General features: G+C 47.6%; 4 protein-coding genes across 6 annotated transcripts; 3 read left to right on the top strand and 1 right to left on the bottom strand.

Moving 5' to 3' along the window:
• The first annotated feature begins 559 nt into the window (after window positions 1-559).
• On the top strand, window positions 560-1,619 carry LOC110177657 (acylphosphatase-2). Its single transcript, XM_020944469.2, has 3 exons — window positions 560-988; window positions 1,197-1,323; window positions 1,376-1,619. Exons 1-3 carry the CDS (start codon window positions 925-927, stop codon window positions 1,488-1,490), a joined length of 306 nt encoding a protein of 101 aa, XP_020800128.2. The 5' UTR covers window positions 560-924; the 3' UTR covers window positions 1,491-1,619.
• A 242-nt stretch (window positions 1,620-1,861) lies between these two features.
• Window positions 1,862-2,516, bottom strand: cype (cytochrome c oxidase subunit cyclope). Of its 2 annotated transcripts, none has more exons than XM_020956780.2 (3): window positions 2,466-2,516; window positions 2,081-2,260; window positions 1,862-2,025 (listed from the first exon to the last, which is right to left on the bottom strand). In XM_020956780.2, exons 2-3 carry the CDS (start codon window positions 2,251-2,253, stop codon window positions 1,962-1,964), a joined length of 237 nt encoding a protein of 78 aa, XP_020812439.1. In that variant the 5' UTR covers window positions 2,254-2,260; window positions 2,466-2,516; the 3' UTR covers window positions 1,862-1,961. The 2 variants fall into 2 exon arrangements, with proteins under 2 accessions (XP_020812439.1, XP_020812440.1); XM_020956781.2 differs by having other exon boundaries at window positions 2,408-2,516.
• Window positions 2,517-2,848: 332 nt separating this feature from the next.
• Window positions 2,849-15,006, top strand: Ncoa6 (Nuclear receptor coactivator 6). Of its 2 annotated transcripts, XM_020956769.2 has the most exons (6): window positions 2,849-3,771; window positions 4,865-5,048; window positions 5,110-6,471; window positions 6,539-11,245; window positions 11,476-12,012; window positions 12,073-15,006. In XM_020956769.2, exons 1-6 carry the CDS (start codon window positions 3,757-3,759, stop codon window positions 12,132-12,134), a joined length of 6,867 nt encoding a protein of 2,288 aa, XP_020812428.2. In that variant the 5' UTR covers window positions 2,849-3,756; the 3' UTR covers window positions 12,135-15,006. The 2 variants fall into 2 exon arrangements, with proteins under 2 accessions (XP_020812428.2, XP_086688630.1); XM_086832504.1 differs by lacking the exon at window positions 2,849-3,771 and having other exon boundaries at window positions 4,838-5,048.
• On the top strand, window positions 12,378-15,006 carry LOC147643663 (uncharacterized). The gene has a single exon (XM_086832505.1). It carries the CDS (start codon window positions 12,378-12,380, stop codon window positions 12,747-12,749), a length of 372 nt encoding a protein of 123 aa, XP_086688631.1. The 3' UTR covers window positions 12,750-15,006.
• Window positions 15,007-15,567: the final 561 nt, after the last annotated feature.

The raw sequence follows: 15,567 nt of genomic DNA on the forward strand, positions 1-15,567 counted from the left end.
AGCTGTCTCTGGAGCTAAAGAAACATAGAGGGAAAGAAATCTCTAGAGATGCACAGAGCGGGAGCGACATACATTTAACGATCGTTTCTATGCCAGCTATATGATATAGTCGTCCGATCTTAATAAAATTAATACTGAAATTATAGAATAATACAAAATATTGTTATCTTAAATTAGATAAAAATATGATAAAAACTGGAATAATTATATAGTGTATTGTAAAAATTTTCCGATCGTTGCTATGGCAACTTTATAATATAGTCGTCCGATCTTAACAAAATTAAAACCGAAATTATAAAAAATAACAACATATCGTTATCTTAAATTAGATAAAAATATGATAAAAACTTGAGCAATTATATTGTGTTTTGTAAAATTTTTTTGATCGTTCCTATGGCAGCTATATGTTATAGTTGATCGATCCGGCCAATGTCCTTAAAAAAAACCTTATTGTAGTGCATCCACAAATGGGATACTTGAAAAACCATAAGATTCGTATATCATTCCTTTCTTTCTTTATTTTTATATTTAAAAAAATAACAAGAAAAGCGAGAGAAGCAGTAGCAACAACTAATAGCAAGAGACAGAATGCATCGGACGGCTAAAATAAATACGCAAATACAAATCGAAAACGCAAAATAGAAAGCAATTGATATGCTAGCGGAGCGCCAATTTGTAGGAACTTGGCATTTTAGTTTGAATTTTGCGACGGTTTGCTGAATATCCAAATCGCGAGCGCCGCGAATTTTCCGTTCGAAAACGAATAGTTTAAATTTAAATAAGGATTCCAGTGTCTGGGAAAATTATTAACCCTCCTCCACATAGGCAATAATCAAAATATAAGTGATAAAAAACTAAACAAAAGAAAGTTAAAAAAGTTTCAGTGAAATTTACATAACCAAAAGTTAGCATTTGGTAATCGAAATGGGCATTCCTGACATCCGGCTGCTGGTGACGCTGGAGTTCGAGGTCTACGGTCATGTACAAGGTGCGAACAGTTTGAGGATCAAGGAGCATGGGTCTAGAACCCAAGGCAACTAGTTTCCTAGGGCTAAAAATAAAACCCACAGTAGCTGGCTAGCTAGTTACTTTGGGTCCCCCACCTGTCCTTGACTTGGTTTCACGCCCCATTCCACTTTCGCTAGACTAAATAATATAATATGAGCATATATATCACTCTGATGATCATCCGTCAGGCCTGAATCTCACGAAAGATACCCGGGATCGCTGCACCAAGGCGGGCATCACGGGATGGGTAAAGAACAGCAAGCAGGGCACCATTGTCGGCAAAATGCAGGGTCCCAAGGAGGAGGTGGACAAAATGTGGGTACTGCCGAGATCTCAGAGCTATCATTTTAAGATATCCATTCCGCAGGATCACCTGGCTGTCCAACGAAGGTTCTCCCGGCTGCCAAATCGAGCGTTGCGAAATCCGAAACCAAGGCAACCTCAGCCGACTGGACTACAAGGACTTTGCCATTAGGTTTTAGATGTGTTTACCGAACCAAACAAATCATCAACATAACTGATGATTTGCGTGGCGCAGTTTTGTGTTTGTTATGTACATTATTTCTAAGTTTGTAAATATCGCATAAAAAAATAAAGAAATTAATAATAAAGTCTACGCTGTTTCAATTCATGGTAATTTCATAGGACTAATATATCAACAAAGCCTTGAACTTCGATTATAAGTCGTAAAATAAGGGAATAAACCAATTAAAAAAACCAATTTTTGAAGTAAGAATTTCGAATTTTACGTTGCAAGCAAATAAATCCTCACATTATACATATTCCACAATAAAATCTTCTCAGCGGATTCCCCTGCTATTTGTAGAATTCAGTCAACATTAAAACAGCTTCGTGCACATACGTAGACTGAAATCTATTTAGTTTTCAATACAGAAGCGTAACACTTGTTCTAGCAACATCTTTTGACTTAGACTACATGGTGCTTGGGGTTCCTAGCAGGACTGGAAACGGCCGGCAGCCTTCATGCGCTCGAAGGACTTGTTAGCATCGTACTTCCTGCAAGGCAAACCATCAGTATAAGATTTTTAGACCATAGGACAACAATAATTACGAGTAGAAGTCGGCATAGGCGGCCTTCTTGGGATCGTTGACGAAGAGCTTGAAGGCAACAGTCACGATGGCAGTCAGGCCAAGGGAGATCGCCAGGTTGCGCTTGATGGAGGCGTTGTGGAGGCCGCGGAGCACGGGTCCGGAGCTGCTGGAGGTTGCTGGAGTGTTGGCCATGTCGCTGCTGTGGGAAAAATCGAAAAATGATGTGAGAATTGCAGCAGTTACGTAAGGTGCTTGAAGGGGGTTGACTTAGAGCAGGGCTAAGCGTAGGATTGCCGTCAGCACTTATCAAGTATCTCTAGGGGCTTAACTAAACTTGAATAAGTACTTGTATTATTCCCGAACAAGATTGCAAATTGTTTAAAAAGGTAAAGTTATGTACTCACATTTGCAGAAAATAATTTGTGTCTTAGGGATGAGTAGATCGAAAAAACATCGAAGTAGTCGATATCGATACCAAAAATATTGAAATGTATGCGATACTATTCATACATGCGGGCACAACGCTAAAATATCAATAAAAGTTGTTGCCAGACTTTGTCAGATATCGCATTGAATGTGGTTCCTCTCCAGTTTCTCACGTATCTGTTAAAATTTCTTAAGTGAATTTTCCATTTTTTTATGTTCGGCGAAATGTGAAGGAAAGCCCAAATAAATGCCCAATAAATATATTTGAAACTCTCAATAACCAGCGCTACCAGAGTTCGCAATTTGGACCTGTGTTGGTCAACACCAGCGATCAGGCAGCCCTGGAAAAAGTGAATACGGCAAAATTTAGTATATTACCGCACGCGACCGACTGGCAACACCGGCTGGAAAATAAAAATGGCTACCACTGAATGCAAATGGCGGTTGTTATTGTAATTGTTCGTGGAATTTCAAAGTTTTTTGTACAAAATAAACAGGAAAAACACATCGCCCCAGCGACAGCAATAGGCTGAAAATCAACCGCGAACCTTCCGCCACAACCGAGTGCGTCGACCGAGTGTTTCAGCGCCCGCGAACCGTGTGAAATTATGCCCCGAATTGGCTGCCCAAATGCGAGAAAAATTTTCGAGCGCCTGTGAAAAGCAATATTATTGGGCTGCTGTGCGTGAAATGGAGAACAGTGAGGGCGCAATAAGTGCGAGAGCCCTATTAATTAGCCCCTGAACAATGTACAGCCAGCGGGGAAGCGCGATTTGTGGCAACAAGAGCGCCTGAAAAGTGACGCAGGAAAATCCGTATCCGAATAAGCAAAGCAGCAGCAGCGGAGCCCTGCCCGCGCCCCGCACGTTGTCACTGTGTGTGTGTGGTGTGTGCCCGTGTGTGCAAGAGTGTTAGTGAGGCTACTACTAAAAAAAAAAAGTAAAGGAAATAGAAAAAAGTGACAGCGGTGGAAAATGCCCAAAAACAAAGTCGCAGAGGTTAAAAACTAGCGAGTGAGCCCAGGTGCACATACAAATACATGTACGGTGGATCCCATATCGTCGGATCGGATCGAAAACAATTCCATTCCCGAAAAATACAAATAATCTCGTGTGTAATGCAAACATGCAATTGTTTAAACGCAAAGGACGCCACCTGAATCATCTGCCACCGATTTCCCCGAGCGGCGGGGACATAAAAGCTAAATGCGAGAATTGAGCAGCGTTCTACCAATTAAATCTACGACGCGTGCGATTGTCGTGTGATGATATGCCACTTAAACAGGTGAGTTAGTTGTTAAGTCGCGCTTTTCTCGGTGGCCCTTTTCTTGCCCTTTCTCGACGTTTTTCTGCCGAACAGCTGATCTGCGATTATTGCACTTCACGTCCCATCCACGAAGCGTGGGAGTGTGGTGGGGGGCTTGGAGTGTGATTGCGGCGGGGGGTTGAAGGGTCGGCGGTCACCCATTGAACACTTGCGTCACCCACGCAATCTCTCTCCCACCAAAACCACAACACGAGCAACAAAAACAGCATCAGTTACCCATTTCAAACATGCATGCATTCATCAACTGTGTGTTTCTTTTCTTGTTCCATTTTTGTGATTTTATTAATCGACCCGCCCCTTTGTTACCCCCCGCCTGAATTCTGGGCAAGTATTTTGGTTACCTTTTCCCTCTGCCACACTCACACAAACACAGGCACACTCTCTGGCCACACAGTCACACACACTCGCGCACACCCTTCCAAGAGGCCAAGAAGAAAAATGGCGACGACGTCGGGGTATCGATAACAAAAAAAAGGCATATGAAAACGCACGCACGCATGTGAAAATGCAACCTGTGGGCACCCCCAACCCCCCAACACACTATCCACTTGCCGCGCGTGGAAATGCAGTCAGCTGAAAAGCGCTATGGTTACTTAATTTTTGGCTGCTTCAAGCTGAACGCATAGATTATTGCCTGTGTTGAACAAATTGTTGTTGGAATTTCCAATGAGTCCCCTATAGCCATCTCGCTCACGCACGCAACACACAGAGCCCAGAGGCAGCCGCCCAAAACAGGAAAATGGGATTAAAAACAGACAAAACCTATAAGGCGGGCAAAGCTTATATCCTCCAGTTTAAACTACGACTAGTTTTAATAATGTTAAATGAGTTGTTTAGCTGTATCAATGTGCTTTCCAATAAACTACTCGGTGCGTTTGTGTGTGTGTGTACGCCAGGGCTGCAGCAGCTGTAGATAGTTTCGATATATCGATAAAATGTGTCTCATCTTTAGACAATTTCACTAGCTATTCTTCCTCTTCTTGCGGGCTCCTTAAATGTTAATTAAATGCCTTAAAATTGCGAAATGACCAACGTTTTTGGGCCATTGCAGCAGCTTGAACCGTCACTGGTGCGGATATTGGTGTCGCTCCCCTGGGATGCAGCGCAACGGCTGCGCCAACTGGCCGCCGAGGGCAATCCCGAGCTGCGCGCCCTCAACATTCAGTCCGTGCAGTTCGAGGGCGATTCTGTGATAACTTTGAAAGTTGGAGGACAAGATATTAAGATAACCAAGGGTGAGTTCTCTGTCATAATCTTCTTTCTTCCTCTATAACCGACTCCTTACCCTGCCCTCAGATAATGTAAACGAGACACTTGAGGCGGCTGGCTCGTCTTCCGGCAACAAGGGTAGTCTGGTGGCTCTGACCTCGGGTTTCGATGGCCCCAGCACCAGCAAGGCGGCCTCCGCCTACATGCAACAACAGCAGCAGCAGCGGATTGTGCAACTGCCGCAGAATGTTTCCAACGATGCAATCTCACTCCAGCAAAGGAGAGCGGCTCTGCAAAAGATGCCTCCGCAACAACAGCAGCAGCTCCAGCTTCAGCAGCAGCAGCAGGTTCCGGGAGCTCAGCAAACGCCGCCGGTGTTCAAATCCCCCAACACGGTGTGCCCGATGGAGGGGAAGGTGCCGTTGCTGCTGCCCTCGCCTTCTGGAACGGCGGGTGTGCCGCGAGACTTTCCCTTTGAGAGCATGCGGCAGGCGCGAGTTCTGCAAGGTCGGGAGGCGGGCGGCCTGGGTCCGCCACCGCCGCCCAACGTGACGCTAAAGGTGCTGAAGAATTCGCCGCAGACGTCACAGAATGGCGAACTTACACCGACAACGCCAACGACGACGACGTCGGCGACGGCGCCAGGCAGCAAATCTCAATTCATCCAGCCACCACCGCCGCCATATCCGGGATTGGGAGTTGCCACGGGGGCCGCTGCGAATACCGCAGCTGCCAGCGGCAGTTCATCCATTGCCATAGCGGGTGCAAGTGCCAAGCCTGCGATTGTGCCCGTCTCCAGCCCCCTGCCCCATCCTCATCCGCATCAACATCAACTCGCGCATACGCAGCAACCCCATCCGCATCAGCCGCACCCGCTGCCCACGGCCACGTCGACGGGCAGCAATAACATTGCCATATCGTCGCCGCTGCTGGTGAATCTACTGCAGAACGACGGCAATGCCATGTCGAATCCGAACCAGCTCAAGTCTCCGCAGCAGCAACAGCAGCAGTCGCCGCTGATCGGTATGAGTCCGAGTGGAGCGCAGATGATGAACTCCCCGATGCGTTCCTCCGGTCCGGCGACGCCCAGTGATTTCCTCATGGGCGATGTGCTGAGTCCAGTGGTGCCTTCCTCCCCAACAACGCCTCAGGCGGCGCCGGCTCCTCCTTGCCCGCCGCCCGTAGTGATGCGGAGTATGCAGCAGCAACAGCAGCAGGCTATGCTCAGTCCCAGCGGCAATGGCAATCATTTGTATACTCAGCAGCAGCAACCGCAGCAGCAGCAGGCTCCTCCCCCGCATCGCTTTCAGCAGCAGCAAATGTCTCCGCAGGCCGTGGCCTTGCGTCAGCAACAATTGCAACGACAGCAGCAGCAACAACAACAGCAGCAGCTGCGATTCATGTCACCGCAGCAGCAACAGCAGCAGCAGCAATTTCAGCCTGCGCCTGGTAAGTGTCTTAGCTCTGTCTCTATTCGTAAGGAGTCCGTATTAATTTGCTTGCTTTTGCCCGACAGATTGCTTCAATAACATGGGCATGAGTCCCTTGCAACAGCAGCAGCAACAGCTGAGACAGCAACAACAGCAACTGCGGCCTGGCGGACTGCCTTTGGCGCCACCGCCACCTCATCCGCAGCAGCAGCGCATGATGAGCCTGCAAATGCCACAGGCCTCACCGCAGCAGCAGCAACAGTTTATGAGCGGAGCATCACCCCTGGGACCCGCACTTTCGCCCGCCTCCAGTCACCATTCGATGCACAGTCCGCTGATGGCACAGCAACAGCAAACGCAAATGATGTCGCCTGCCCCTGCGCCGGGATCATCCGCACCCAGCGAGCTTACCGCTCACCATGTACCTGCAGCGCCGCCGCCGGACTACAACCAGGCGGCAGCCAACTCGCGCTGGCCACTCGCCGGTATCAATAAGCCTATGGATTCGGCCACCAAAAGCAGTTTCCAGGAGTTCACGCGCTACCAGATGCAGTACAATCTTCAGCAGCAGCAGCAGCAAGTCAACCTGCCGGGTCAACAACAACAGCAGCAGCAGCCACAGGCGCAGCAACAACTGCCGCCTCCGCCGCAGCCGACGCAGCAGCAGCAACTGCCAATGCAGGGACAACAACAGCAACAGACTACGGGCCAGGCTCAGGGTCAGGTGGATTCTCTGATATCGCTGTCCGTGCTGGATGCCCTCACTACCAACGACCTGGACGCCCTGTTGCCTACTCTCAACTGTGATCTGGACTCGACGCTCAGTCTTGAAGATAAAAACGAGCTCGAATCGCTCCTGCAGGATGCAAAGGACCTGGACCTGGATCTGATCGAGGACAATCTATCGGCGGTGGGCATGGATGTGGGTGACGCACTCAGCACGCTGCAGGAAGCGCCAATGGAACAACAGCAGCAGCAGCAAACGGTGATGCAGACACAACAAATGCTGCAAATGCCTTTCCAACAGCAACAACAGCAGCAGCAACAGCAGATGCAGCAGCAAATGATAATGCAACAGCAACAGCAGCAGAGACAGCAACTGCAAATTCCTGCTCAGTTGCAGCAGCGCCAAAACCAGCAGCAAATGCAGAGGCAGATGCAACTACAACAGCAGCAGCAGCAACAACAACAACAGCTACAGATGGTGCAACGCCAACAGCAGCAGCAGTTGCAAGTGCAACACCAGCAAAGGCCGCCCCAAAAGCAATTCATTATAAATCCACACACCGGCGACATGGAGCCCATGGCTAGCGATGACAGTGACACCGAGGCCGAACAGGAAACAGCACAGATGCCATTCCGCACCAGCGGCGGCATGTCCAGCAGTGGCCTGGGCAACTTTAACTTTAATCCGGCCAACGACATGTCCCTGCCCAACAATCTCTTCTCCGAGGAGGACTCGAATTCGGCGCAGCAGCTGCCGATGGGCATTAGCAGCGACCAGGAGAGGTCACGGGACTCCTTGGCCTCCAATAAATCAGCAGCGTCGAGCAGGGCCAGAAAGACGCCTGTCTCGAAGGCAAACCACGCCAACTTGCTTGCCGGAGAGAATTCGCCACGTTCTAGCAACAGTTCTCCGCTGATTGGCTTAAACTCGCCCCAATCGATGACCAGCGGCAATGCAGGAGCTGCCGGAGGAGCAGCAAATAAGAAGGCCAAGCCAAATCTTCTTCGGGAGAAGCTACAACAAGGGGTCAAGGAGCGTAAGGCCAAGGATCCTGCGACGCCGAAGCCGAAGCGAGAGCGTGCGAAGGGTAATGCCAAGACGAAGGCGGCCGAGGAAAAGATCAAGCTGCGACTGAAGCTGGACAAGGTGGACACGGTGCCGGCAGCGGGGGCGGGATACGAAGGGCAGATTATAGTGAATCAGCAACAGCAGCAGCAGTCACCCATGGTTGCAAACAACCACATGCAACAATTGCCACTGCAGACACAACTTCTCACGTTGCCCACGCAGCAGCAGCAGCCACTGACACAACAAGCTCAGATTCAGCAGCAGGTGCAGCAACCAACTCAGATTCAGCAACAGCAGCAACAACAGCAGCAACAGCAGTCTGTTCAGCAGACACAACAACATCATTCGGTCTATACGAACTTCCAACAACAGCAGCAAGCACAGCCTGTTCCTGGTCTCAACGAGCCGCGTGTGCCGCCCCTACAGATCCGATTGCGTGGCAAGAACCATGTTGTCGTCAAGAACACGCGGAAGGATCGAAAGAAGAGTGGACAGAACCAGGAGGCAGCCATCGGGGATGACCGTCAGTTGAAACGCAGCTACAGTGATCAGCCGCCGCAGCAACTGCTTCTGGATGGCGGTGATAACAAGCAAGCCAAGCTAACGCCGCCGCCGCATGTCAACGGATTGCCTATTCTGATACAGAAGACGACGGCAACAGTGGCACCGCAAGCGATGACGGGAGCAGCTACCACCACCAAGACCACCACAATTGTGGCGGGCAAAAACGGACTGACGATCAGTGCGATTGTGGAGGCGGCGCACAAGGCGCAGGCTCAGGCCCAGGCCCAGGCCCAACAATCTCTCACTGATCCTCAGCTAATTGTAGGCTCCACGAATACGGGGACCACGCCCACAACCACCACTCTGCAGCAGCAGCAGCTGAGCAAGATAGCCACCTCGTTGCCAAGCAGCATAACCCTGAGTGCCATCAACAGCAACAACAATAACAATAATGCCAACAGTGGCAACAACAACAATCGGCTGCTAACGATGAAGAATCCGATCAAGACTGCGGCCACCATCACACCCATTGTGGGTGGCAAGCCGATGACAAAAAACCATAAGCCGCCGCCATACATCACAGCCGTGCAACAGCTGCAGCTGCAGAAGCAACAGCAGCAGCAGCAGCAACAACAACAGCAGCAGCAGCAACAGCAGCAGCAACAACAGCAGCAGCAACAGCAGCGACAACTGGCGGCGGCCGTAACCATGTTGCCCAGTGCGACGACCCTGAAGCGTGTGGAGATCACAAAGATCACGCCACAGGTCACAGCTGAGCAGGCTCCGAGCATAGTCCCATCTCAGTCAGCAGTGGCAACGGCAACACTAGCTCCGACGTCGACCGGCACCACGCAAACGACTCAGCTGATCTGTGATAGAAAGTTGCCAGTGGCCATGCCGCCCATGACCACAGTCAACAGTGCCGTGGTGGTTGTCGCCTCCTCCGCATCTGCGTCCGTCTCTGCTACTGCCTCTCTTTCAACCTCCTCCACATCCTCGTCAATCAGTACCACCTCTTCATCATCGCCAGCCGCTTTGCCCAACACCCTGAGGAACTCACCGGCCAGCAATGGAAGCGGGACACCCGGTCACGGCAATAACGGAGGTGGCGAAGATAGCGGCATCGAGTCGATGGATGCTCTGTCCGAGAAGAGTCCCCATCAGCTCTCCTCCAGCAGTCCCATTCAGGTGAGCAAGGCGGGAACCTTGGTGCAGCAGCAGCAGCAGCCGCAGTCACAGTCGAGCACAACTACGACAGCTATGACTGTGACAACGTCAGTGATTGCGCCCAGCTCGACGCCAGCTTCGGGTGCCTCTGCTGCAGTTGGAACTCCTGCGACCATTGGAGGAGTGGTATCTCTGCAACAGCAACAGAAACAACAGGCAGACGATGAGATTGAGAAGGCACTGGCCAAGATGGAGGGTGATTTTCCCGAGGATCTCGAGGACATTGTGTCGTCGATGATAAAGGAGACCAGCGCCAATGCCAGCAGTGGGACGGCGTTCCTCAACAGTCTGGAGAACTCGCTACCGGCGGCAACAGTGGCCACTGTGGCCACGGCGACGGTGGCGGCCACAACAATCACGAAGACAAGTAGCTTAGGCAGCGTTAAGTTGAATGGCGAACACCATATACTCGAACACGATGATCTCATCAAGAAGCTCACAGAGAGCAAGCAGCCGGCGGTCAAGACCACTGAGGTGAAGGTGAAGCTAGAGGAGATGCCACCGCTACTGACCATCAAGAAGGATCCAGCGAATAAGCCAACAGTAACGGCAGTCAAAGTGGAACCCAAAGTGGAGGTAAAGACGGAGCCAAAAGCAGGGGAACTCAAGCAGGAGCAGGAGAAGGTACAGGAGAGGCCGCAGACCAACGAGCCCACTGCCTCCTCTCTGCAACCCATTTCAATTGAGATACCAGCACAAGTGGACGGAGAGACGCCGAGGGTTAGAACCCGAGCCAGTAGTCGTTTGGAGAGTCCTTTGGATGCACCTAAAGCTAGTCCCGATCCCACCGCAGCCACTGCTACAGCGGCAGCTACAACAAGCAGCACACCCAGCACAGTCAAGAGCTTATCCCGCGCATCCTCCACCGCCAGCCCTCGGGTTTTAACGCCAACACCCAATCATAACAACAACAACAACAACAAGAGGCGAAGGCAGGAGTCCGAATGCGGCAGCAGTAACGATGCCTCCGACTTGGGCGATAGCAACATGAAGCGACCCCGTGTGAGCAGTGGAAGCGGCATCACCGTGTCTGCCAACAATGTAGGAGAAGCTGACACCGCTGCTGCAAACGTTTTGCCCAAGAAGATGGAGATTGAGTCATCCGATTCGGATGAACCGCTGATCGAGGTGGCCGGCAAGGTGCGCAACTCCAAGCAGGCCCTGGTGGAGGCAGTCGATGCGGCAGCAGCAGCAGCGGCCGTGGAGAAGCACGTGACGCGACGCAATGCCCAGCAGCAGCAGCAGCAACAACATCAGCAGCAGCACAGTAAGTTGGACTTTGACCCAAAAGGTTGGAGTCTAGCCAAAGCCTAGACTCTAGCAGAATGTTTATCATAATAGCCAGGTGCTTTGCATATTGTTCGTTGAGGGTTGAGGTCCCAAAGGGGTGTCGTTGTTCTATTGCCAGCTGATGAAGCAATTTGATGAAGCAATTTATACTTTTACCTAGATCTTTATAACAATAATAATATACCCTTTTCCTTGTTCTTCCCCTAGAAACCTCTAACAACTTGGGTTTGAATGCCACCGCCCCGCCACCAGGTACACCCAGAACGGGCAAGGCTCAAGCGCCAACCGCCGGAAATCCCACTGCCGCCAGCAGCAATCACAACGCCAACAGCAATCCCAGTGTGCCCATTTCAGTGGCCCCCACAACAACGCCAGGCGGAGCTGTGGTGGTCACCAGTCAAAACAACAGCATTGGCGGCGGCAGCACCAGCGTAGTCCATGCGACCCGAGGTGCCACAGCTGCAGCGGCGAGTAGCACCACCAACCCAGCCACTAACAACAATGTAAACTCCGCCACTTCGCCGACGGATGAGAAGATCGGCACTCGGCGAAGCGTGCGTGCCAGTGCTGCCGCCAATAAAATCATTTACAGTCGCAGTAATGCAGCAGCAGCTGCTGCAGCCGCCGCCGCTGCGGCAGAACCCAAGGGAACACCAGGCAAGGCAGCAGCTGTAGGTGGAGCGAACGCCAATGCTGGCAGTATAGAGAGCGTGGCCGAGGCCAGGCGGAAGACGCGCAGTGCAGGTGAGTTTTTAAATACCTTATAATACCTTATCTTCTAATGAGATTCATTATCTTCCATAGTCATTGGCGAGTCCATGTTGACCGAGGGACGACGGAGAAGAACGTCGCGTGACTACAAGTGACCAGAGTTTTGCGCCTTGGCTAAAGGCTTGAACCATCCGAGCGATGCGCACGAAGACGATCTGCTGGAGCTATTTGAAGACTTTGAACAGCAACAGCAGCCGCATCAGCAGCAGCTGCAGCAGCAACAGCTGGATATCAACCACAGCAGCAGCAGCAGCAGCTTTCCTTTAGCCCAGGCGCAGGACGAGGACGGTGAAGAGGCGACCGAGTATGAGAATCTGGCACGAGCAGCCGGTGGCTACATGGAGGAAGCCGATCACTTGCTGTCCTACCATAGCAGCAGCAGTGCCGCCGACGTGGATGAGGTACTGATGCCGGAGTTGGCCAATGCCACGGCCCTGGACTGTGGCAATTTTGTCGATTACGATGAGTTCAACCTGTGTCTGAACAATATACTCAGCGAGGAGGACGACGACAGCGGCGGCGGCAGTGGCGGTGGATTGGTAAGAAAACCTCATCTTCATCAGCAGCAGCAAACTTGGCGCGATGCCGGCGACATGCTAAATATTGTGCAGCTCAACAACGATCTGGGCTTGAGCTTTCAGGAGTTTGCCAGCGAAACAACGGCGGATGAGCAGCGCTCCGCCAATAGCAGCTCGCCCCAGCTGGCATAGGAAAATGACGATCGGACGATCGCCGGCTACTTGTATATATATCACACGCACTGATACTGATACTGATACCGAACGCTTTCGTTTGTAGTTCTTAGCTTCTTAGTTTCCGATTGAGGATCTTTTGTATAGTTAGTGGTAGCCACAAGTTGCAATAATGTTGCGTCTCATAGCGAGCAACATCACACCCAGACACACACACTCACCCACAGACAGACGGATGCAAGCGCCGCTTAAACTTCATTTACACTTTATTTTTCGAACCTATTATATATCTCTCATCTCTGGCACCGCCACTGCTCGCCCAAATGTAACCATTGGAAATGATCTGCTAGTCAAGTGAAACAGGCAATTTAATGTATAGCTCAGAAAAGAGGAAAATTGAACAAATTAGTTGAGTAAACGTTAACGTATTCGAGAAGCTCCCCTAAACTCTAACATGTAGAATAAACTAAAAACTAGGCAAAGTAGTTGGCTGAAACATACCACACACCCACTCTCTCTCTCTCCCTCAACCAGGCATAATTTAATTTCTAAATCGGATTTCCACTTGTACATACTTTTTCTTTCATTTTTTATATAAATGCAACCCATGAACACCCCATTTTTAGTCTTAATTTGTCCTAGGGATGGCAGAAAATATTTAAATATTTTAACGATAAATCAAACAATCGGTAAAAAAGACAACCTATATACAACTTTTTTCTATTTTTTCTCAATATCGATTTTTAAAAGTTTAAAAGCAACATGTTTCGATATTTAAAATTTTCCCTCGATATATATATATTTACATCCCTAGTTTGTCCTACTTTTAACGCGCTGCGTCAAGTCGAAAGTCTTTAATTATATAGAAATAAAAGTAAAAGCTGATCCATTGGATCGAGCAGATCAGAGCAGTTAACGTGCACCCTTATTTTTTAGGTTTTATATAACCTTTTTTGTAATCTTATAAAATATGAATATAAACAGTACATATACAGATATATCTATAGCCTATATATAGTTTCCGTAAGCTTGCGTTGTTTCGAAAAATTTGTTTTTTAGTTTTAAATGCTCTAGCCTAAGGACACACAGTAATCTTAAAGCGAATTCTTTACCAACAATATATACATCCATATATATTATATATATATATGCACATGGAAACCCGAAACCTATGCAATAAGTTAGTCAAAAGTGTAAAAAGGCCAAGCACCAACCAGAAAAAAATGAAAAACACAAGAAAACCTAAAAAAAAAAGAAGATACAAAATGAGATCGGGGAAAGAGTGGAGAATATTGAGAATCAGTCGCCTAGTATTTGTCGTGAATGGAAAGGAACATATTATATATATATATATTATATATATACAAAGTACAGAAACAAACCGTATATAATGTTATATATTTTGCAAAAAGTAAATGAAAATATCGTGAAGGAGAACCAACCACACACACACAAAAAACAAAAATAAAAGTTGTATTGTATATAAGGCAGGCTCTATTTTTGCTAAATGTTATTTGAACAAATAGGGGAAAACAAAGAGTAAAGTAATTGAAGCAAAGCAAGGCAAAGCGCTAGACAAAAACACAAAACAAAAACAACATTATATATATATTTCTTCACACGCATATATATATATATTGTTCAATATTATTATTATCTTATATATATTGTATGATTGCTACATAAAATAGTTCTTTTGATACTTTGTACATGTTTACTTTAAAGCAAGGCATGAAAAAAAAACAAAAGCAAAATGTAAGCCCCTAGCATAACTTGCATATAGTACCATATAGTACCGATAAACGTATATAGAACCCGGAATCCATAATCCATAATCCAGCCAGTGTCGAAAATTGAAGCATATTTAGTAAACCTTGTTTAAATCACACTTTTTCGGACCGCTACAACAACCACTCACACACAACCAACTCACAACAACAACAGAGAGCAACTGCAATAAGCCCGATTTATAAAACACTCAGCAAAGTTAATGGAAATGTTGTATAATAACGTATAAATCATTTATATAGCGCTTCAGAAACAGCAAACACTCACACAACAAAATAATATATATATTTAAATGCAAATGCAAAATGAAAGAGTATAAAAAAAACAAACCACACAAGATGAACAACAACAACAACAAAAAACGAAAGTGTCTTAAAAACGTAGTATTAGAAGTTTATTATTAATAATTTGTTTGTACTTTAAAGTAAAATATTTATAGAAAAGGAAAAAATACAAAGATTTAATATACACAAAAAATAAAACAAAAGTGTTTTTTTTTTCTAGGTAAGGAAGTATTTTGGGAATCATTTCATTTTAAAATTTTTATTTATAATATTTAGGTTTTTCTCTTTTAACAGGCATCCCCAGTATTAAAACAGCAAATGAGGGTTTTCTTTAAAAAGGTTACGACAGGAAGCTACAATTCGATCAGGATACCAGCAAAGACCAGGATTCATCAGCATTTCAGGATTATAATCTTTTTTAAAAGTTCAAGGAAGATTTATAAGATACCAAAGCAATTTAAAAGTTAATAGCCAAAAAAGGTAAGAGTGCGGCATCTGAGCAGAGATATGGAGGCAGACTTAAAGGAACATCACTGCTTAATACCTCAACAGAAAAAAAGAGAACGTGGATTAAAACTGAGTTAAGATCTTTTTAATTCTCTAGAATTGTCTTCAGGTAACCAAGTAATCACATCCAACTTAATATAGTTTTACTTATAATTTTTATACCTTTTCAGGGTACCATAATTTTATTCAAAAGCTTGAAAAAATGTGAAGGACCCATTTTCGGACCCCATAAATCATATATATTCTTGATCAGCATC

This window comes from Drosophila serrata, unplaced genomic scaffold (genome assembly GCF_035046125.1).
Source record: "Drosophila serrata isolate PLE 108 unplaced genomic scaffold, ASM3504612v1 contig_249, whole genome shotgun sequence".
Classification (NCBI taxonomy): domain Eukaryota; kingdom Metazoa; phylum Arthropoda; class Insecta; order Diptera; family Drosophilidae; genus Drosophila; species Drosophila serrata.

Excerpts from the sequence above, each read along its gene's own strand:
- LOC110177657 (XM_020944469.2), top strand. The coding sequence starts at position 925 with ATGGGCATTCCTGACATCCGGCTGCTGGTGACGCTGGAGTTCGAGGTC. Across the intron at positions 989-1,196 it reads GGTCTACGGTCATGTACAAG|GCCTGAATCTCACGAAAGAT; the intron begins GTGCGAACAGTT and ends ATCATCCGTCAG. Across the intron at positions 1,324-1,375 it reads AAGGAGGAGGTGGACAAAAT|GATCACCTGGCTGTCCAACG; the intron begins GTGGGTACTGCC and ends TCCATTCCGCAG.
- cype (XM_020956780.2), bottom strand. The coding sequence starts at position 2,253 with ATGGCCAACACTCCAGCAACCTCCAGCAGCTCCGGACCCGTGCTCCGC. Across the intron at positions 2,026-2,080 it reads GCCTATGCCGACTTCTACTC|GAAGTACGATGCTAACAAGT; the intron begins GTAATTATTGTT and ends TTTGCCTTGCAG.
- Ncoa6 (XM_086832504.1), top strand. The coding sequence starts at position 4,838 with ATGACCAACGTTTTTGGGCCATTGCAGCAGCTTGAACCGTCACTGGTG. Across the intron at positions 6,472-6,538 it reads GCAATTTCAGCCTGCGCCTG|ATTGCTTCAATAACATGGGC; the intron begins GTAAGTGTCTTA and ends TTTGCCCGACAG. Across the intron at positions 12,013-12,072 it reads GCGGAAGACGCGCAGTGCAG|TCATTGGCGAGTCCATGTTG; the intron begins GTGAGTTTTTAA and ends TATCTTCCATAG.
- LOC147643663 (XM_086832505.1), top strand. The coding sequence starts at position 12,378 with ATGGAGGAAGCCGATCACTTGCTGTCCTACCATAGCAGCAGCAGTGCC.